The sequence below is a fragment of the Leopardus geoffroyi genome, chromosome C1 (genome assembly GCF_018350155.1).
Source record: "Leopardus geoffroyi isolate Oge1 chromosome C1, O.geoffroyi_Oge1_pat1.0, whole genome shotgun sequence".
In the NCBI taxonomy this organism is placed as follows: Eukaryota; Metazoa; Chordata; class Mammalia; order Carnivora; family Felidae; genus Leopardus; species Leopardus geoffroyi.
The window spans coordinates 24,754,868-24,777,878 of record NC_059328.1 but is presented as its reverse complement, the minus strand read 5'-3'; the positions used below and the strand labels follow the sequence as shown (position 1 = coordinate 24,777,878).

The following is a 23,011-nucleotide window of genomic DNA, read 5'->3' as shown; positions in this document are numbered from 1 at the left end:
GGTTAGGCAAAGAGCAGCCAGCCCAGGGCCTTCTCTGCTCTTTCTGGACTTGGCTTTGTAGAGGGGCCGAGAAACAGAGTGGCTATGCCTGTCTTTCAAAGAAGCCTGTGCCGGACATCAGCACCCTTTCTCCTCCTTCCAGGTCCAGGTTACTCTGTTTGTGAGGTTGTCCTACTCCTGGAGTTCATCTGTCCCATCCCTGGCTTCCCTGGTTTTCAGTGCGGAGCACTGAGTTGGCATTATTCTCTGCATGGGTTTGTCTCCCCAGACAACAGTTCTTGCATCCTCTACACTGTGAGCTCTTTGCAGGCAGGGGCCTGGGCCAAATTAGGCCGTTTGCCCTGACACAGGCCCTCGCACAGGCCGAATGCCGCCGTATGCCAAGTGAACTGAGTCCTGTGTCCTCACATACCTCTCTCAGCCTTAGTATATGCAATCTGAGCACATGTGAATGTCTGTTTCCCTAAGTACACAGGGGCTTCTTGGTGGTGAGCAGCAGAGGCTTTTTTTTTTTTTTTTTTTTTGAGATCCTATTAGGTACCAGGCCCTGTGCTGGGTCTTGGGGACACAGCAGGGGACAAGACAACGCAAAGTCCCTGCTCTCATGGGGCTTCCATTCTAGTGGGGAAAGCGGAAAAGGAAGGAATGGAAAAGAAACAACATTATTTCAGATGTAATCCGTGCTGTACAGAAAATAAGGCAGTGGGATAAATAGTAACTTGATGGACATTTATGCTGGGGGGCGGGGACATCAGGGAAGGGTTTTCTGAGGTGATGGCATGTAAGCAGAGACCCAAAGAAGAGTAGAAGCTGGGATGTGAAGGGCGTTCGACAAGACAAGTGGGAACAGCATAAAGTAAGGTATGCAGGTGGAAGTGCTTCTGGGACCCTGAGAGATTTGGGGTTGCAGCCTAAGGAAGGCTTTAGGGAAGGTTAGAAGGGGTGAGGAATTCGGCTTTGGGGACAGCCCAGGGCCAGCTCCTGGGCTGGGCGGGGCGGGGGGGGGGGGTGTTGGAGGGGAAGGGATAGCCCTTCTTAAGGCCACCCTTGCTGCCTGTTGCCTAGCACCTACAGCAAATAGTGCTGCCTGCCGCAGGCCTCACCCTGGCTCCCTCAGCTCCTCTCTGAGTGGCAGCAGCTGTCAAATGACCAGCAGCTGAGGCTTTGCCAACCTCCTCCTCTGGAATATTTTAGGGGTAAGTCAGAAAATGACCAGCCGCCTCCTTAAAACCCGGCTTTTTCTAATGCATGCCTTACAAGGGTGTATTTGGCTACCCTGGGTGTTAATCTCTCACCCCCTTGCATTAGACAGAGAGATATAAATACACAGCCACAGGCGGCACCCTCAGATACACAGATTAGTGAACCTGTCGGCAGGCCCTGGGTCACACACAGAGGACACGCCAGGCATGCCCTGTGAGCACCCACCCGCATACTAACACGCATCAGCCCTAGTCCCTCGAGGGCACACAATCACTCGCAGGCCCATACACGTGCCCCACAACACCGTCCCAACAGTCCACAACCGCAGATCCCCACCCCTAACAACCACTCTCTACCCCGCGCCCCAAGATTATACAAGCCCCCAACCCTATGCCCCCACACAGACATGTACCCCACAGTCGTCACAGAGTCACACACGGGCACACAATCCCACCATCTCCCCCTCCACATACACAACCATGTGGTGTTCACACCGCCTGCAGTGGGCACGTTGATCGCAACACACAACCCACACGCATTCAACACCGCGCGGCACCATTGCCCCACCCCCGCCCCACACTCAAGGCCTCTCTGATTAAACACACATCCAGCCCCTCGCTCTTTACAGTACACAGCATTCTTGTGCGGTTGAGTCAAAGACCTCCTCAGACAGAGAGATTAAGTGGAAAAAAGGCATCGGAAGGGAGAATGCCGGAGGCCCAGGTCTGGGAAGGGGCCGGTAGCTTCTGGCTTAGGGAGAAAGACTTCAGTGTTGAAATTTGACCCTGACTCTAATGGGCTAAGGCCTTGGGGGGAGGGGGCACGCCTCGGAGTGGACAGAGGAGCGGCTGGGTCGGGGTGACAGGTGGAGCAAGCGGAGGGACCCCAGGAAACCCCGCAGCGCGGGGGGTGGACATCGGTGTTAAATGTGGACTCGACCTTATAGGCTTAAGCCCCTCCCACGCAGTCCTCCCACCGCCCTTCCCTAGCCCCTGGCAACAGGCTCCCGACTATCCCCAAACGCACCGGGTGTGGCCGTGACCCCTCCTCCCCCAGCCCTTCGGGACAGCTGCGGGGCACCGCGCTCAGGCCTCCCCTCCCCCTCCCCCTGCGCAGGTGGGGCTCGCAGGACGCCGAGCTGCGCGCGCTGGGGTGCCGGGTCCCTCTCAGTCCCCCCACCTCAACCCTCTGCCCCGACCCCAGGCAGGGGAAGTGCTCTTCTGGGGCTGCAGAGCCGCCCTCCTCCCCTGCCCCCCCCCCCCCCCCCCCCGCGCAGCTGGGACCCTTGGAAGGAATGTGTGGAGAGAAAGAAGGTTCGGGAAGATCTCAGGGCCCGCGGGTTTGGGAGACGCCGATCGGCCACCCCCCACCTCCGCCCCCGGCCGCGCGGCCCGCTCCCTCCTCCCGCGGGCGGGAGCTGGGGCCAAGTGGGCGCGCCCGGCCCGGGGCGGGCGGGATCTGGTGTCGGCGGCAGCTGCCAGTGCGGCGGGCGCGGGCGCGGAGCGAGCGGCCGGCGGGGCCGGCTATTAATAACGCGGCCGCCCAGCCCGGGGTCGCGCAGCCATGGCCAGCCCGGAGCCCCGGCTCGATGGGGACGGCGCCGCCCAGGCCGCGAGGTAGGACCGCGCAGGGCCCGAGTCGCCGCGCTGGGGGGAGGGGGCGCTGGACGAGCCCCCCGCGATCACCCTTCGCCTGGCTGGGGGTGGTGGGCCAGCCGGGGTGCGGCGCGGGCACTGGGCGGAGCCACCGGCCAAGGGAGATGGGGGAGGCCCGGGGTCCCGGCACCTCCGTTTGTCTGTGGCTTTTTATAGCGCCCCCCCCCCCCTCGCCTCCGGGGCTAGGTGACGATTAACCCTTTCAGACTGGTGGGCATCCACCGGCAAATGCCACTGGGCCAGAGTGGCCAAGGACGCTACTAGCTTTCTTTCATTCCTCACCCCAAATGCGACTGGAGATGGAGGCCTCCAGTTGCTGAATTCGCTGTGTGGAAGGGACTTGGTGCAAGGTTGGGCAGCTGCCAGCTTGGAGTTAAGAGCCTGTTCTGGCAGCTTGCTCTCTCCGGTCTGAGGCCTGGAATGGGGGGTGGGGAGGGTCTTAGGAGGGCCTTGGTCTTTGCCCCCCCCCCCCCCCCCCCCCCCCCGGAGAGAAGGCCCGCCCCCAACCATCCACTCTGTCAGCTTACCACTGGTGACGGGGGAAAGGGCTGTGGCTCAGGGATTTGGGGCCAGTAGGGAGTATGTCTGCCCCAGGTCAGACCATAGCCCCGAAGAGGTGAAGGTGCAAACACACACACCCCACACCCCTCACTGTCACACACAGCACAAAGCTGCGTACAGTTTTGCACATACAGTCACCTGTGCTGCCATATGCATATACAGATACACAGAGTCAGACACACACCAACGCATGCCTGCGGCATGTCACAGACACTCCTTGCCACAGCCTCGATGTGCAGAGTGGGAGCTGCTGGAGTCCTCTAGGGCCAGGGTCAGAGTGGCAGAGGGAGGCTGCTTGGAGTCCAAGGAAGCCTGAGGTCAGGGGCCCCAGCTGAGCCGGCTCCCTTGCCCCTCGACCTCCCATACCCTATTTTCCTCAGCCCCTTAGAGAGAGGCAGCTGTGTGAGGGCAGCACCGAGCAGAGGCCTGGCACTGTGGGGGGCAACAGAGGCAACAACAATGTGTGATAAGGGCGCTGCCTGGGAGTCAGGTGGCCGGGGTTCTACTTCCAGCTTTGCCACTTGACTTTGGGCAAAGTTTCCTCCTTGGATCTGAGTCGGTTTCTTGCCTGCCTTCCTTCTACAGAGCCCCACCCTGGGATACACAGAGAATGAGAACTGTACTTGTCCTTAGGAAATGGACTCTCAGGGGACACGGACACGCTCACTGCTGTAATAGCACTAAGTGCAAAGATGAGCTGCACACAAAGTGCCTTGAGAACGCAATAATGGGTTTGTCTGCGAAATGCTTCACAGGGGAGATGAGTGGGGCTTGAAAGATGAATAGAAATTTACGAGTAGGTAAATAAGTATATATATATATATATTTTAACTTTTCATAATTAAAAAAATTTAATGTTTATTTTTGAGAGAGAGAGAGACAGAGTGTGAGCAGGGAAGGGGCAGAGAGAGAGGGAGACCCAGAATCCGAAGCAGGCTGCAGGCTCCTAGTGGTCAGCACAGAGCCCAATGCGGGGCTCAAACCCACAAACTGTGAGATCATGACCTGAGCTGAAGTCAGATGCTTAACCAACTGAGCCACCCAGGCACCTCCCCCCCTTTTTTAAGTTTATTTATTTTTACAGAGAGAAAGAGAGTAGGGAAGGGGCAGAGAGAGATGGAGACACAGAGTCTGAAGCAGGCTCCAGGCTCTGAGCTGGCAGCACAGAGCCCGATGTGGGGCTCAAACTCAGGAACCGTGAGGTCTTGACCTGAGCCAAAGTCGGATGCCTAACCAACTGGGGCTTAACCAACCCAGGCACCTCTAAATAAGTCTATTTTGAATGCTATGTGCCAAGCTCTGTTGGACCTGCTGTAGCTTTGTACCTGTTTTAGAACTCGTGCCTGTTCTGGGAACAGAGTGATAAAAGGAGCACCGTCCAGCTTTGGAGCCAGATGCCATCTTCTCCAGCCTCTACCACTTACAAGTTGTGGAACCTTGAGTGAGTTCTTTACTCAGTGCTTTGGTTTCCTCATCTACAAAATGGGGGTAACAGATGAGCATCATGTACATGAGTATTCACGTAAAATACTTGGAATACTGCCTTGAACACAGTTACGTCATTCCAGGGTGGAGAACTCAGCAGGAGCCTGTGAGGGCCGTCCGCTGGGAAAGCAGGGGCTCTGTTGAGGATCAAGGTGGGTCTGGCCGGCTGAGCAGGTGCATCCTTTCTGGTGCTACGAGCTCTACCTTTCCAGGTGGTGCAGGATTGTTCTCTCATCAGATGGTGTACAAGGAGCTGTATTTTCTGAGCTGGATTCTTTAGACATAGTGGGCTAGGAGTAGGAGGTGTAAAAGTGTTAACACATGCTCTGGGTGGGCGGGGGCGGGTAGTGTGAGATGAGCCTGGAAAGGTATGTTGGGGCCACATCTTTAAGGGCTTTGAGTCTATGCTAAGCAGCTGGCTATTTGTGCGTGAAGTGATGCGACACGGTTATGTTCTAGTGAGCCGTGGCACGGTAGGCAATAGGCTGGCATGAGAAGGAAGAATGCCCGTTACAAGGCTGGCACATGAGTGCAGGTATGCGATGATTTGGAGTAGGGCCCTGGCAAGGGGATGAGGAGGAGGTGGAGACTGGAGACTTTCTGAGATAGGTCAGTTCTCAGTGAGTTGGCTATGTGGGGGAGGAAAAGAGCTGTTTAAAGATTATTTGCCTCAAAAATAGAACTACCCTACGATGCAGCAATTGCACTGTTAGGTATTTACCCAAAGGGGACAAAATGTAGATTCAAAGGGGTACATGTTTATTGTACAAAGATTCAAAGGGGTACATGCACCCCAATGTTTATAGCAGCATTATCAACAATAGCCCAACGATGGAGAGAGCCCAGATGTCCATCAACTGATGAATGGGTGAAGAAGATGTGGTATATATATATGCAATGGAATATTATTCAGCCTTCAAAAAGAATGAAATCTTGCCATTTGCAGTGACATGAATGGAGCTAGAATGTATTATGCTAAATGAAATAAGTCCATCAGAGAAAGACAAATACCATATGATTTCACTCATGTGGAATTTAAGAAACAAAACAGATGAACATATGGGAGGCAGGGAATGAAAAGAGAGGGAACAAATCATAAGAGACTCTTAATGATAGAGGACAAACTATGGGCTGATGGAGGGAGGGGGGATGGGCGAAGCGGGTGATGGGTATTAAGGAGGGCGCTTGTTGTGATGAGCACTGGCTGTTGTAGGTAAGTGATGAATCACTGAGTTCTACTCCAGAAACCAATAGTGCACTGTATGTTAACTAACTAAAATTTAAATTAAAAAAAAGAAGGGGGAGGTACATTATTTGCCTCATCAACCTGCTGTATGGGGATGTGCTTCTCTCAGCTGGAGAATACAGGTATAGTAAGCCCAGGGAGAAGGATAATTTGGGGACAGTTGAGTTTGAGGTGCTAGGTGACACCAGGTGAGAGAGATCAGTCTTTGTGGTAAAGTGATGGGAACAGACAGGGTGATGGTTGAGGCTGCCTTCAAGCTTTTAGATTTCGGTGCAGGTGCTTGGGTTGCATGAAGCCAGTGATGTCTGGGGCCTGGTGAGGCCACACTTGTGGTTTCCGGAGGGCCACCATGAGACACAGAATGGGGAGCCAGGGACTCCTGGGGTGCTAGAGAGGAAGATAGAGTGAGTACACAATGATTTAGAATAAAAGTAATCTGTAGTGGGAACTTGGAGCTGAGATCTAGAGCTTAAAACCTGGACACAAGTAGGCCTTTTCAAGACAGATGACTTCATTGATACATGGGGCTTTTTATTTATGCTTTATGTCTAAAATAAGTTTCTCGTACGCTACACTCACATTTAACTTGTTTTATAACTGGTGCTCATGGAGTATGAGTTTCCTTGAGCAAATTACTTAATCTCTTTTCACCTCAGTTTCCTGATCTGTAAAATGGGGATAATAAGTATGACTACCTCATAAAAATGTTATGAGGATTAAATGAATTGGTATACGTAAATCATTCAGAACTGAGCCTGAATGATATTAGATTCAGATATTAGGACCTTTTTAAGTGTAATTTATTGTTATTATTTCCGTGGTATTTTATATTTTCAAAGAATTGCCCAGAGATCCAAGGTAGGTAAGATGAATTGAAACAGGAAGGACCAAAGCCATTTGAAGGCCAGAGAAGCAGGAGAATATTCCTTAACAGAAGCTGGTTAAATTAGCAGGCAACTGGCAGCCGGGTTAAGGAACTTCTCTGTCAGAATCACAGAATCTGAATTCAAGAGCCTTTGACAGGCCAGAGGATGGGCCAATTCTAACAAGATGAATGTTTTTACAGGAACAAGAGATGTGGTTTAAAAGCACTCAGTGTGAGGGGCACCTGGGTAGCTCAGTCGGTTTAGCATCTGACTTCAGCTCAGGTCATGATCTCGCAGTGAGTTCGAGCCCCACGTCGGGCTCTGTGCCGCCAGCTCAGAGCCTGGAGCCTGCTTTGGACTCTGTGTCTCACTCTTTCTCTGCTCCTCCCCTGTTCGTGCTCTGTCTCTTTCAAAAATAAGTAAACATTAAAAAAGTTAGGAAAATAAAAGTACTCAGTGTGAGAGAGTCTTAAAGGCTTTTAGTCAAACTCAGCATTTGCCAGTATGATTGAGCTGCCCTCTATCAGCAATATTGGCCTTATCAACAGAAACATAGTGTCCAGAGCTCAGAACATACCTGGATACTGTTTCCAATACCCACCTCCAAGGGACAGTGACAGTTTGGAGCCGAGTCAGAAAGAAGTGACCCAAACGAGGAGGGCACTGGACACTTTGGCATGCATGGAACAATCGAAAGATGTTAGTTTTCTTTAGGAGTTTAAAGAACTTGGCATGGGAAAGTAGTTAGATTTGTCTGATTCCAGAAAGAGGAACCAAGTCCAGGTAAAAAATTGCAGAGAAGGTTTTACTTCAACACTAGAATTTTCTTATGACAGTGGAACGATGTGAGCTTCCTGGCCTTAAAGGTATGTAAGCAGAGGCTAGACACTGACGTCATGGGGATGTTGTCAGGGGATCTGAGCCATGGGTGTATGGGGGTAGGCTGACGGAGGGGGAAGGAGCAGACAAGTGCCCTCTGAGATGTGAGAGGATTAAAAAAGCCCAATGGCTCCCGTCAGGAACCATCCCGGGATTGTGGCTGCCCTCTGACTTTAAGTCATTTCTCTTGCAGAGAAACAGGAACGGAAGCCAGTTCTTCTCTCGAAGAGAACTCTGAATCCCCGCGTGAGGTGGGGACTTTGAACCCAGAAGTTACTCTGTCTTTGGAGGGGACCTTGAACTTAGAGGACATTCTCTACCTGGGGGACACAGGTGACCTCGATGAGACACTCTACGTGGAAGAGACGGAGAAGCCTGAGGAGGCACTGTATATCGAGGAGACCAGGCAACCACGGGAGGCCCTGGAGATGGACGAGCCTATGAAGCCAGAGGAGATACTATATGTGGACGAGCCCACGCAGCCAGAAAAGACCACAAGCCCAGAGCAGACCAGTTCCGGGGGAGAGACGGTCACGAGCGAGGAGAAACCCAGCCCTGAGGAGAGCCTCCAAGCCGGGCCTGGTCCCAGCACAGACAGCCTGAGCATAGAGGACCTGGAATTGCTAGAGGAGCGTTTCCAGCAATGTGTCCAAGCTGTGGCCCAGCTGGAAGAGGAGAGGGATCAGCTCATCCACGAGCTGGTGTTGCTCCGGGAACCAGCCCTGCAGGAGGTGCAGCAGGTCCATCAGGACATCCTGGCCGCCTACAAACTGCACGCCCAAGCAGAGCTGGAGAGGGACGGGCTGAGGGAGGAGATCCGGCTGGTCAAGCAGAAGCTGTTCAAGGTGACGAAGGAATGCGTGGCCTGCCAATACCAGCTCGAGTGCCGCCGGCAGGACGTGGCCCAGTTTGCCGATCTCCGGGAAGCGCTGACCACACGGGCAGCCCAGCTCTCGGAGGAACTGGCCCAGCTCCGGGACGCCTATCAGAAGCAGAAGGAGCAGTTACGGCAACAACTAGAAGCACCTCCCAGCCAGAGGGACGGGCACTTTCTCCAGGAGAGCCGGCGGCTCTCTGCCCAGTTTGAGAACCTCATGGCAGAGAGCCGCCAAGGCCTGGAGGAAGAGTATGAGCCTCAGCTGCTGCGGCTCCTGGAGAGGAAAGAAGCTGCGGCCAAAGCGCTGCAGAAAACCCAGGCCGAGATCCAGGGGATGAAGGAGGCTCTGAGACCCCTGCAAGCAGAGGCCCGGCAGCTCCAGCTGCAGAACAGGAACCTGGAGGACCAGATCTTGCTCGTGAGGCAGAAACGAGATGAGGAGGTGCAGCAGTACAGGGTAGGCCCCCTGGGCACGGACAGTTAGCCTGGGGCAGGAAAAGGTGACCGGAGTCACAGGTCTCGCGGCCACTTTGAAGGAGGCCCTCCTACATGCAGGAGGACCCGCTTACTCCTCGGGGCGGCCGCTCCTTTACTCCACTCTTCATCCCACCAGGTTAGGCCGGCACTCCGGGCTGAGAATGTAGGCGGCGCCCTGACACCGACCGTCACCCAGTCCTCTCGTTAAGCCTCCAAATCAAGTGTTCTCACTTTCATAGATGAGGAAACAGGCTCAGCGAGCTGGTGGTTTATGAACCCCGGCCTGGCCAATCGTGAATGTTTCCGTGCGCTTTCCACGGCACAGTTTTCCAATTCTTGGTGAATCATGCTTGGGTGCAGGGAGCAAGAGGGGGATGAGGCGAGGTGGGATTTTCATTCTCTCCCTCCCTGCACATTCACCTTCAAGTCCCACCTAGCTGATCTCTGCCTTGGAGCTTCCCAGTTTTAAAACTGGGATGAGGGGCGCCTGGCTGGCTTGGTTCAGTAGAGCGTGTGACTCTTGATCTCGAGGTCATGAGTTTGAGCCCCATGTTGGGCATAGAGATTACTTAAAACAAAACAAAGCAAAAACTGGGATGAAATCTATGAAGCTCTATTCCTCATTTTCCTTCTTTGTGCATTATCACCATTTCACTTGTATTCCAGTTACTTCTGATTAAGTGTGAGCCAGTTCTAATCCCTTTATAGAACAGGGTGGGATATAAATACAAAGTAAAAACACAATTTTGTCTCTCTCCCACGGACTGTGAGCTTTCAGAAGGAAGGGAGCATTGCTTTACTTTTTTCTGCCACTCGGGCTCACAGGACATCAGTTAAATGCTGACTGAAGGGCTGCTGGCCACTATGAGGGGACCACAATGCGGTGGTTCCTTTCAGAGCAGTATTTTCATTTTTTGAAATACATGTTCCTTTGAATAAGCTTAAAAAGTTCCAGAGATTCTGATACATCCTTCAAGGAACATATCCTCTGTTGAAAATGGCTGTATTCACTTCACTCAAAATTTTGTCAAGCTTTCTGTAGTTTGTATTATGAAAGCAATCCCCTCCCCCACTGCAGCTTTTTAATTGGTTCAGTTTAGTGAAAGAGGATCTTTTTATTTTTTTGGCATAAAATGTATCCTTAAGTTGTACTCAGACAGACATTACATTAATAATTGTAATCCAGGGGAAAGAGCAGCATGTGATTGAAGAGAGGTACAGGTAAGAGTGCTATAGGATAATGAAATTATTTTTAGTCATCCATTAAATCAGACAACACTCCATGGAAGAAGCGGTGTTATTTGAGCTAGGTATTAAAATATAGGCAAGATCTAGACCAGTGCTATCCCAAAGAAATATGCAAGACATAATATAATTTAAATCTTTCTAGTAGCCATACTAAAAAAATAAAAAAAATAGGTGAGAGTAATTTTAATATATATATTAACTCAACATCTGCAACCTGGCTGCATATGACAGGTGAAAAATTAAAAGGTGAGTTGAACTGTAAAGGTATGTTAGGGCAGATCATGTTGGGCTTTTTTTTTTTTTTTTTTTTTTTTTAAATTAGAGTGAGTGTGTGAGCTGGGAAGGGGGGCAGAGAGAGAATCTTAAGCAAGCTCCACACTCAGTGTGGAGCCAGACGTGGGGCTCAATCCCACAACCCTGGGATCATGACCTGAGCCAAAATGAAGAGTTGGATACTCCATTGAGCCACCCAGGCGCCCCAGGTCATGTCAGGACTCAGAAATCCAAACTAGGGAGTTTGGATTTCATTCAGTACTCAGTTGCAACAGTAAAGGTATTTAATCAAGCGAGTAACATAATTGCTTCTCTACTTTTAGAAAAAGTATGGGTGGCAGTATGTAAAATGGGCTGGAGACCTAGAAGCTAGGGGACTAATCAGGAAGCTACTATAGGTAAGAGGAACCAATGTGGGAAGGGGAAGGATGCAAGAACAAATGCAGGATAATGTGGCCACTGAATGAAGGGGGCAGGGGTGAGAAGTCACAAAGGGTGTCAAGATTTCAGACAAGGCTAACTGGGACAGTGGTACCATCAACAGGAAATCCTCTGGAGGAGTTTTTGGACATAGTATTAGGGTTGTAGAATTGCCCCCGCCCCCCACCCGCCCGTGATTTTCATCACTGTGCTGGATTTCAGATTTGCTAATTGGTACAGCTTTCCAAAGATCATTCTATGAAAAATACTCGTGATGGATGTCTCCTATTGCTTTGTCATAAAGTAGCAATCAAGGTCCTAGTAAGCAAATTCTGCTTTGTGAAATGGCTTCCCAGACTTGTTTGCCAAAGGTCACTTAACGGCATCTGACTACTTTTCGAGGGTGCACTTCACTCTTGCAGTTGTACACTCTGCCTCTTTCATCACCATCATCTATTCATTCAACAAATATTTTCTACGCCTGCTTACCAAGTGCCAGGCAGTGAACTATGTGCTGGCAGAAGAGATGAGATGAGAAATGGGGGAGAGGGGTAGTTCCTGACCTCAAATAGTTTATAGTCCAGGAAGGATACCAGATATAATGAACATATTGCGTAAAATCAAAGACACTTGATTTTAAGATGCACCCTGATCTGAAATGTTAAAATGTGAAAGCCATAGAATCAGTGAAATCATTAATATTCTTCAAGTGATAAACACTATAACAGTAGTAGGAATAAGGCACTGTACCAGTGAAGTACGTATAATTGCCCCTGCCTGGGGACACGGAGGGGAAATTTCCTAAGAGTTAACAATAGCTACCATGTACTTTTAGTTTTTTACATGTATTAATACATTTAATCCTTACCTTTCTGTGAGATAGCTATAAATTACTGTCACTGTATGAAAAATGAGAAAACAGAAACCAGACAGACAAGTCGAATCATTTGTTCAGGAAGTGACAGAAGGAGGATTCTGACCCTGTGCAATCTAGCCCAAGTTCACATTCAACTTCCACAAGGTGTTTGAACCAAGGCTTGGAGAATAAATTCGTTGGGTAGACAAGGGAAAGAGGCATTCCAGGCAGAGGGAATGACTTACACAAAAGCATGAAAACATAAAAAGACATGTTAAGGGAAGTGCACTCAGTGTGGCTGGATCCTAAGAATGTGACTAGATATAGATAGATGTGGCTGTAGAGGTAGACTGGGACCAGACTGAAGGATTTTCCATAGTCTTCAAGTCAGTGGTTTTCAAAAAAAAGGTTTTCTCCAAAGCCACAGACCCTTTTCCCCAAACACAACTTGATATAGAATGCCAGCATGTAAAACAGGTAAAAGTGAGCTACTTTCTAACTGAGGCAAGGGCACTTCTATATGGCCTTCTCCTGGGGTTTCATGGAAAACAGTTTGAGGACCACTGAAGAGCTCCACAGACAAGATGGCAACAATGCAGTTGTAAAGTATGAGTTTTCTAAGCCAGTGGCAAATCCTGGCTTACTTCCTGGCTGGGAACCTTCGGACCAATGACTTCACCAGTGACTCTGCTCCTTCACTGTAAAATGGGATTAGTAATAATACACATCATAAGGCTGTTGGAAAGAATGAATGAATCTTTGTAAAGTACTTGCACCTGGGCACGTACTTTTAAAAATGGTGGCATGTAGGATGGATTGAAGGAGCCTGGAAAGACCACTTAAGCCTTATGAGGGAGAGATCATGTGAGATATGTGAAGTAAAATATTTGGGTAGGATTTGGGGACTGGTGCAGTGGGTGGTGTGAGGAATTTGCTGAGAATGGTCTCCAAGTTTTTAGATGAAATTGGTAGGTCGTGAATGCGGGATTATAGAATGTTTACTATCTACGTGCTTCACATCCAGCATTACGTGCAGGGTGCTGGACAGGAACCTACAAGCGGGGAGTTACACAAGAAGAAAAAAGATAAATAGTCATGTAATATAGCAGATGCTGTTTAGGTGACAGAAATGGCAGGAGTAAAGACACAGAGATCTGTGAATTTGTCAGGCTAGAGCAGCAGGCTAGAACCAAGAAACATCATGCAAGCCACAGATGTCATTTACAATTTTCTAGTAGCCACACAAAAAAAAAAAAAAAAAAAAAAAAAAAAAAAAAAAAAGAAAGAAACAGGTGAAACTAGTATTTTATTTAACTCTGCATATAAAAATATTTCAACATTGAGTCAATATCAAAATTTGAGGTATTTTACATTGTTTTTATATGCCAAGTCTTAAAAATCTGTGTAGCTTATACTTAGGTACATGTGGATTCAGATTCGCTGCATTTCCAGTACTTATTAGCTACATGTGACTAGTCGTGGCCTCCCTGCTACACAGTGCAGGCTAGAGGAAAATGTCCATCTGAAAGCACAGTGGAGGTTCTAATTAGAGGTAGGGGTCAGACTGAAGGGGGTCTGAATGCCAGACTGAAGAGGTGGAAAGTCTTTGAAAGACGAACACGATAAAGCAGTTTTAGAAAGTTAATCTTGTGGTGCTACGTGATTAAGACCGGAGACTGTCTTTAACGCCAGTCAGGGTAGCAAGATTTGTTTCATTTTGTAACGTTGCTCCTCCTGGTCAGTTTATCATTGATGGTACAGACTGTCTTCCCAAGCGTGTACTTTTAGGTCTCACCAAAATACAGCTTTGCTAGATGTCGAAGGGAGGCTTGGGGAATTGGGGCGCACAGGTTTGCAGGTGCTTCCCTCCAGAAGACAGGCTTAGATGGCAAGGCCGCATCTCTGTGTGGCACCGAAGTATGGCTAAGGCACTAAAAAAAGGCCTTTTGACAAGGTTGACCAAAGTCGAAATTCAGCCAGAGTATCAAACGCTGCAGAATGATGTGCCATAGGTATATGAAGGATGACTTAGAGAACAAATTATTTAGATCCTTCTAATAACAGCATGTACCTAAACTGGATTCCTGGCTCATTATTCTTCAAAATCTGAGGTGAAGTCATTACCCCTTTAAAACAGGCCTTCCAGCTGCAACCTTCCCTTCCCATCTCCCTCATGCTTCCTAAGGATCCATGCCAACTACCAACTATGCCAGAGACGGATTTGCTGACATCTTCCTTACCTCACTCCTCAAGCATTAATCCTGGGCAGAGACAGTTTACAGAATATATCCTGTTTGGTTTGGGCAGAATGGGAAACAGACAATCATCTTAAGGCTCCTGAAGGCCTCTGGGGCATATAGCTTCTTCATCTTCCAACTTAGCACTTTGGAACAAATTCAGTCTTTTTGTGTAACAAGTAAACAGTATAAGGTTATAAATTAACAACTAGGATAGCCAACATCCTAATAAAGCACCTATTTGCATATGATGTTACAGAAGTACTGGGCAGAGCTATTTTGGACTTCAAGGAGGTTCAAATACAAAACTTGTGTTTAGTCTTTCCTGTAAACAACTGGACTTCCAATAGTTTTAACTCTCTTAGAAATACATTTAATAGCCAAGAATAAGTGGGGCTAGGTGGCTCAGTCAGTGTCAACTCTTGATCTTGGCTTAGGCCATGATCTCATAGGTCGTGGGTTCAAGCCCCATGTCAGGCTGTGCTGATGGTGTGAGGCCTGCTTGGGATCGTCTCACCTTCCCTCTGCCCCTCCCCTGCTTGTGCTGTATCTCTCTCAAAATTTTGGCTCAGGCCATTACCTTATGGTTTGTTGGTTTGAGCCCTGCATCAGGCTCCGTGCTGACAGTACAGAGCCCGTTTGGGATTCTCTCTCCCCTTCTCAGTCTGCTCCTCCTACACACTCTCTCTCAAAATAAACAAACAAAAAAATAGTTAAGAATAACTGCATACAAAGACTTGATTTTTTTTTTCCAAAGTAGGCTCCACACCCAACGTGGGGCTTGAACTCACAACCCCAAGATCAAGAGTCGCATGCTATACCGACTGAGTCAGCCAGGCACCCCCAAGACTTGCTTTCTTTTAAATTGCTTTAAGTTGCAGGATGATGTAAAAACTGATTATCCTGATAGAAATAAACTTGCACAAAGCCAGAGGTCCATAAAACTCTCAGCACACTGACTAGAGGACCAAAATTCTCCCCAACACTTCTTAAAACTGCAAAACAAACAAACAAACAAACAAACAAACAAACAAACAAAAAACCATCTGATTACCCACCCACTCACCCTTTGTAGGATTCTATTAAGCAGTAGTCTGCCAGTATAGACAAGACTCCTTTCTGGTCACCATTTTCATAAGCAGGATTACTTTGTCCCAACATTTCTTTGAACCAGTTTCTCAAACTATACGGGCGTGAAGATTAAACAACATCTAAGAAAGTGCTTTATAAACTATAACGGGCAATGCCAGTTTTTTTATTGTTCTGCTCACTAGAGATGTTCTTGACTCTCTCACCTGCAGGAACAGCTGGAGGAAATGGAAGAGCGACAAAGGCGGTTAAGGAATGGGGTACAACTCCAGCAACAGAAGAACAAAGAGATAGAGCAGCTAAGGATCAGCCTCGCCGAAGAGCTCTCAACTTATAAGTCAGTTTTTGCTGCTATTCAGATCTTAACTGACACTGGCTGAGGGGATGGTGGGGAGGGAGATGTTGCTCAGGGGAAATTTCATTTAACATGGAAAAGCAAAAAAATGACTTGGGAAAGGATTTCCAAACTGTGCTCATCCAGGACAAATGGAAAATGGCTTTCTTTTTTTTAAAGGGCTATGCTATCCAAGAGCCTGGGACAGGCTAACGCTCCCACTTCTCAGACAGGTGGAATCGAGACACAGTCTCAAGGTGATCCTTGAGGGTACAAGAGTGGTGTTTGCCTTGTTGCTGCTTTCCTAACTTAACAATACTAATGCCTGAAAAAAAAAAAAAGTGTGTCAAATGACAAGTCAGTTAGGAATAACACAGACCTCCAGATTGCCCGATTTAAGCATTCAGCAGTCACTAGGAATGTTTCTGTTTCTAGCAGGACTCAAAATATGCCCTAATTATCACTGGGAATTCTGTAAGAGGATGACACATCTAGGGGCTCTGTGCATCACTTTCCTTGGCCTATTCTACCCCATCAGCTATTCATAAAGTTTCCTTAGAATAGCAGAGAAGACAGTTATACTACCTAATTCAGACGACAAAGGAGGCCAGAAGGCTAAATATGGAAGTTAAAACAAAAACAAACTCAAGTAGGTGTTGTTTTAGCCTGAGGGACAGAATTTATTTCTAAAGTTTATTTTGAGTGACAGACAGCAAGCAGGGGAGGGGCAGAGAGAGAGGGAGAGAGAATCCCAAGCAGACTCTGCACTGGCAGCACAGTGCTGGACACGGGGCTCAAACTCACGAACTGTTAGATCATGACCTGAGCCAAATCAAGAGTCGTATGCTTAACCGACTGAGCCACCTAGGTGCCCCAAGATTATTGCTTAATATGTGAAACAAGCAACACGCCTATCCATTGATTTCTTTATATACTAATATGTTCTTATATTCCTGATAAAATCCTAGATTCTCTTGGATAAAGACATTAAGGATAAAAAAGGTCTATGTTAAGTTGTATACTAGACAGATGCCCATAAATTTAATTTTTACTTTCTAGCTAGTCTTGTGTCTTAGATACAAACTCACAAATAACAGTTATAACCAATACTTTTCGTAACTTACTAGCATTTTCTTTTACCATGTTTTACCTAGGAGTAACTGATTACGCTTATTGTTTGGGAGATTAGAGAACCTTGTAATTGAGGAAAATGGTATGTTAAACACCTTTGTGTGGATCAGATTAAAAGTACAATAGGGAAGGAAAGGGCGATTCATCTTAAGAAACGAGAATTTCAGTCATTGTTAACACCCATGCAAGGTTAACCTGGGCAGAGAAAATTTCTAGCTAGTCCGTCCCATCACCACCACATAGGTTACCATTCACTCAGTTTCACAGGTAAGAGGCACCCTGATAGGCATTTGGAGGGAAATGCATTCCTAATCATATGTAAATCACACTCTAGCAATCTCTCCCCAACTTAGCCCGCACTAAGTAAACTTCGGAAGTTGTGATGAACTTCATGCTGTATTATTTCAAGTTGCACAAAATATAAACTTATTTTTTCTTTTCTCAACTTTACAGGGGCTGTTTAGAAACATATGGCCAAATCTGCAATCCAGAAACAGCAACACAAAACTTCTTAGCAAAGGATCACTAAGTACCCTCTGGACATACTTTTTTTCCAAGAGAAGGGAGTGCCAGGGACTTGGCAAGCAATTCACCCTGGGAAAGTTACAAATACTGGCTGACCTGTTTAAAAAGATTCTAAGGCTGGCTGGAGGCAGAACACCATCAGTCAAGGCTTAGGTGGAGTCTATTTCATAGGCTGCTGGTACCAAGCTAAATGCACTTAGCAACGGAAAAAGAAGCCTTCTGTTCTCCAGCAGCAACCCCACGTGCAGAGTAAAGGATGGATGTATGGACACACTTTAGTGTTGTGAAGAATGTATCTTGCCTTGTGTTGACCCCAAACAAAAACCTTTTTTGGAGCACAGGTAGGGTCAAAAAGGCAGCCGATTTTCATTATATGGGTTTACAATTTGAATTCTTTTGTGCCATGAGTGTTAGACTTTAAAATGAATCCTTTTACAAAGTTTAAGTCTGTGCAGACTCATACAGTTTACTCCTAATTCTGTGAAGATAATTTTCACTATACTCTAAAAGAACTACTGACTTGGAAAAAAGGAACCAATCCAGATTTGAACCTAAAGGTTAAGAATACTCAGATTTTCCCAAAGACTGTGTCTCATGAAAATGATTCTGGGTCAGAGTGATCTACTCAGTTAAAATTGAGTGCCTGGCAAAGAACCAGGCATTTTATCTGGTTATGGTACTTGGTGATAAAGGCTTTCAAGAGCCTATTATTTCTAACCTCTAAGTACAGACCCCAGTGAAAAATATACTGGGGAGATTCAACCTCTCTATGGGAAAAGGTTCAAACACCTTTTCCAAATTTAAAATTTGCCTTAAATGCTCTCTGCCACATTGCCTTTGACAGTCTTGAAAGTCCATGTAGTTCTCTAGAGAGACTTCAAAAAGATGTGATTTTATCAAAGACTAATCCTGTGCCTCTCGAGTTCAGCGTTTTATGTCTTGCACTTTCCCTGGGAAGGAGTGAACCTCTTTTCTCTAGCTCTGGGTCTATTATATTTAATTCTGCTCTTGATAGTCAAAGACCAGAGACAATTACTGTCCTCTGAACAACCCTTCGAGAAGCCAGACTGGTGTTTGATGAATGTTATGTACTAAATAAAACCCATCAGCATGGGGTTACGTAGAAAAGCAATTTATTCCATTATAAGCACTTACACAGTTAGTCATGGAGAGTAACAGGCCTGCTGGTGAAACAGGTCACCCAAAATAGAGATGGTACCAAACTAGTGGTCAAGGACTAACTCCTTAAAAAAAAAAAAAAAAAAAAAAAAAAAAAAAAAAAAAAAAAAAGCAACTCTTATCCAGGATTAATTTAATTTTAAAAACAAATACAAGCTATCAATTCACTCTTCTCAACTCAACTGGACAGTCTACCTGTGGTATAACTGTCAGGTAAAAACATACATCTTTACAACTTGGTGGTCCCAAGTTTTTTAAAAAAAACCATTTCACAGAAAGGAAAGAAATATGAAAACAGCTCAAGAAATACACTAACAAGCAAAAATATATGGGGAAAGAGGAACACATAGGTTTGACTTAACTGAAGAAACAGGGGAGACTGGTCTACATAGGAAAATGTGCATCCTGGAAAGTCAGGTGTGAAGATTTCAGAAGAGGAATTTATAGGACTTGAATCTCCCCCATTTCCTGAATAAAAATGACATCGTGTGGTATTTATACTCCATGGCTCAGACACCTACCTCACTTGGCTCTATTCCTTCCTCACTTTAGCCTTAACTTAAAGGAGTCTGAAAAACTTGGGGATACAGCCTAAGAAGAAAAATAACCACACACAATATTCCCCTTTCTAAAGTGGCTACTTTAGACCTTTGTTACTAGAAAATTCCTGAAGAAAATTTAAATAGAAGTCTGTGGTTTTACTGAATCAAGTCCCCCAGTTAATATTTAGAAAACACCCTCTGTTTGGGCTAGTAACATTGTTGATGGTACCTATCTATCATAGAGGGATAGCCAAACAAAGTCTGTGTCTCAAAACCAGTGTTAAATCAATCTCAGGGTTGAGAGGAAAAAGAGGGGAGTCTAAAAATCACAAGAAGTGCAGACATATCTAGGACCCTTGTCCTTCTGGATCCACGCTTCCTTCAGGGTCTTCATCATTATAAATGTTCTCTGCCTGCCCAAAAACAAGAAACAGAGAAAGGGCATTTAGTAAACATGGAAGATATTTCTTGAAGTTAAAGTTTCAAAAACAGATCAGGCCAGAGAGAGAGACTGAACCAGAGTCTCTGTAGCAACTATTCAGCTCCGCAGTTGCTGCATGAAAGCAACCATTGACCATCTGAAAATGAATGGGTATGGCTATGTTCCAATAAAAACAGGCAGCTGGCCCACAGGCCAAGTAGATTAGGACATTCCCACAAAACTGAAGTATGGTTACTGTTTGTCTTCACACTCAACCTTCAGGAGTCCTTTTATTGGACGTTAGTCACAAGAGTCAAAAAGTAAAAACGACAGGGGCGCCTGGGTGGCTCAGTTGGTTGAACATCAGACTTCAGCTCAGGTCATGATCTCACAGTTTGTGGGTTCAAGCCCCGCATCAGGCTCTGTGCTGACAGCTCAGAGCCTGGAGCCTGCTTCAGATTCTGTGTCTCCCTCTCTCTGTCCCTCCCCTGCTCGCGCGGTCTCTCTCTCAAAAAAAATATAAAACATTAAAAAAAATTTATAAAATTAAAAAAAGTAAAAACACCACAAATGCCCATCAAATGATGAATAAATAAAAAATGGTATGTGGCAATTAAAAAAAAAGGTAGTCACATATTGTATTATTTAGTTTATAGTAAGTGTCCAGAACAGGCAAATCAGTAAAGTGGACTGGGGATTGCCTACTGCTGGGTGGACTGGAGAAAAATAGGGAGTGATGGCTAATGGGTATGCAGTTTTTCTGAGGGGTAAATTACTGTGGTGACAGTTGCATAATTCTGTGATATCAGTAAAAAATAAATAAGCGTTCATTAAAAGACTCCCTCCCCCCCCCCCAACCATGGGTTTCAAATCTCAATTTATGAATATTTTTAAAAGAAAATTGCTCTAGGGGCGCCTGCATGGCTCAGTTAGTTGGGCGTCCAACTTTGGTTCAGGTCATGATCTTGCAGGTCGTGGGTTCGAGCCCCACGTCGGGTGCTCTGCTGTCAGCATGGAGCCTGCTTCAGATCCTGTCTCCCTCTTTCTCTCTGCCCCTCCCCTGCTTGCGCATGTGCTCACTCTCTCTCAAAAAAAAAGAAACGTAAAAAGAAAAAAAACTGCTCTAGCATAAAATAAACTCTACTTCTATTATTTGATGAAAAACTTGCAGCCAAAGGCATAATCTTAAATGCAGAAAATACTTTTATTTGGGGAAAGTTAACTGTTCTTACTTAGCATCTACTGTGCACAAATCACTAGGCTAGGTGCTGCAGAGGATGGGACAGTCTTATCTTTAAAAAGCCTGTGATCTGACTGCAACAGGAACGTGTACGATTTTGTAATGTTTTCTGACAACGAATGTGTAACTGTCTTTTTCACCCAAAGGTGTCTAGCAATTCAATTCAATCCTAACACTAACTACACCTAGAAGTAGTGTCAGACTCCATAGGTTTAAGGGCCTGGTCCCACAAGACAATAATCCTCACTTCAGAGGCCAGTGTCAAGCCGAGTGCCCAGACTAACCAGGTACTTCTGTCCAACTTGCCTATAAAACTTGGGGGTTTCCACAGGCTGCCCTCCCACCTCCTGCCATCTTAGATTTGATAATTTGCTGGAATGACTCATAAAATCATGAAAACTTTTATTTAGTATCAGCAGTTTACAACTTAAAACTCAGGAATAGTCAAATGCCACTGATGACCAGGGCACGGTGAAAAGGGAGCACAGAGCGCCCATGCCTTCCCTAGGCAGCATCGATCTATTTAACAACTTGGAAGCTCATTGCATTGAGAAGTTTTATAGAGGCTTTTCAAGAGTCTTTACAGAGCGCAATCCCCTCTGCTTGTGGGTGGGAGGGACTGAAAAGTTTGCCAATCAACTGTTCAGTCTTTTGGGAGCCCAGACCTATCCTGAGGCTATCCAGTGGCCCTAAGTTACCTCCTTAGCCTAAACTCAGGCGTGGCCAAAAGGGGCTCTTTATACATAGGAATAGAGACTTCTACCACTCTGACAATCCCAAAGGTTTTAGGACCTCTGTGCTAGGAACCTGGACAAAGACCAAATATTTATTTTATAATTCTCCTTTTCTTTTACCACAATTCTAAAAAAAAACAAGTAAATACCTGGCCTGCCTGAAGATGATGTAGTTCAATCTACTACAACAATCCCATGGGAACAACTAAAATATTTTTAATTTAAAGGCTATCCAAGGCAGACTATTTCACTTTTCCGTCTTTAATTTTTATATTAATTTTATGTCGGTACAATACAAGGAAAAATGTGAGCCAGATTTTCTGTTTACACATATAACACATAATTATTACTAAAAGGAATAAAGAAGAAATAAAAATACTCCCTAAATATACCAACCATATTTTGACAAATAGCCTTCTAAATAGTGACACATAATTTTTAAAAAATGTTTATCTTTGAGAGTGCACTCATGCAGGCGCACCCAGGCACCCCTAATTAAACACTAGCTATAATAATTTTAACATGAGGGATTACAGCATGCTATTGTTCTACAACCTGCCCTTTTCCTAGTTAAAATGTCATGGGTATCTTATAAAAACAAAGCACATTTCTTTTTGATACATAATATTCCAAAGTACAGATACACCATACAATATGTTAATCTCAGGAGCACCTGGGTGGCTCAGTCAAACATTGGACTTCCGCTCAGGTCATGATCTCATGGTTTGTGAGTTCAAGCCCTGTGTCCAGCTCTATGCGAACAGCTGACAGCCTGGAGCCTGCTTTGAATTCTGTGTCTCCCTCTCCCTCTGCCCCTCCCCCACTCACGCTATTTTAAAACTAAAATAAACATTTAAAAAAATCTGTGGTAAACACATAAAATTTACCATCTTGGGGCGCCTGGATGGCTAAGGCAGTTAAATATCTGATTCTTAATTCTGACTCAGGTCATGATCCCACAGTTTGTGGGACTGAGCGTCAGGATCAGGGCTGACACCACAGAGCCCGCTTGGGATGCTCATTCTCCCCCTCTCAGCCCCTCCCCCACTTGCACACATGCTCTCTCTCTCTCCAAAAAAACTTACGAAAAATATCTTAAATTTACCATCTTAACCACTTTTTAAAAGCATTTCATTTTTGAGACAGTGTGAGTGGGGAAGGGGCAGAGGACACAGCAGATCCAAAGCGGGCTCTGCACTGATAGCAGTGAGCCTGATGCGGGGCTTGAACTCACCTAACCAGGAGATCATGACCTGAGCTGAAGTCAGACACTTGACCGACTGAGTCACCCAGACAGCCCCCATCTGAATCATTATTAAGTGTACAGTTCAGAGGCATTAAGCCCATTCACCTTATGTCCAACTATCAACCACCATCCATCTCCAGAAGGCAAGTGTTTCTAACTCTGCTATATATTAGACATCATAGTTATCTTTTATTAAATTCCAAGCTCTCTGGAAATTCAAAGAATTCACCTCAATCACTTCCAACCGGGGTATAAAGGGCAGGGATGTTTTCAGCATCTACTAAAAT

General features: G+C 46.3%; 2 protein-coding genes across 3 annotated transcripts in view; one reads left to right on the top strand and one right to left on the bottom strand.

Annotated features, from left to right (window-relative positions):
* The first annotated feature begins 2,627 nt into the window (after positions 1-2,627).
* Positions 2,628-18,687, top strand: SYNC (syncoilin, intermediate filament protein). 2 transcript variants are annotated; one of them, XM_045476527.1, is made up of 5 exons: positions 2,628-2,819; positions 8,089-9,229; positions 15,585-15,709; positions 15,887-15,963; positions 17,291-18,687. In XM_045476527.1, exons 1-5 carry the CDS (start codon positions 2,767-2,769, stop codon positions 17,299-17,301), a joined length of 1,407 nt encoding a protein of 468 aa, XP_045332483.1. In that variant the 5' UTR covers positions 2,628-2,766; the 3' UTR covers positions 17,302-18,687. The 2 variants fall into 2 exon arrangements, with proteins under 2 accessions (XP_045332483.1, XP_045332484.1); XM_045476528.1 differs by lacking the exon at positions 15,887-15,963.
* Positions 18,479-23,011, bottom strand: part of RBBP4 (RB binding protein 4, chromatin remodeling factor) — a 21,254-nt gene continuing 16,721 nt past the window's right edge. The window contains exon 12 of the mRNA XM_045476531.1: positions 18,479-19,496. Within this exon, the coding sequence (XP_045332487.1) occupies positions 19,431-19,496 (66 nt within the window). The 3' untranslated portion in view covers positions 18,479-19,430. The remainder of the gene's footprint in view (positions 19,497-23,011) is intronic.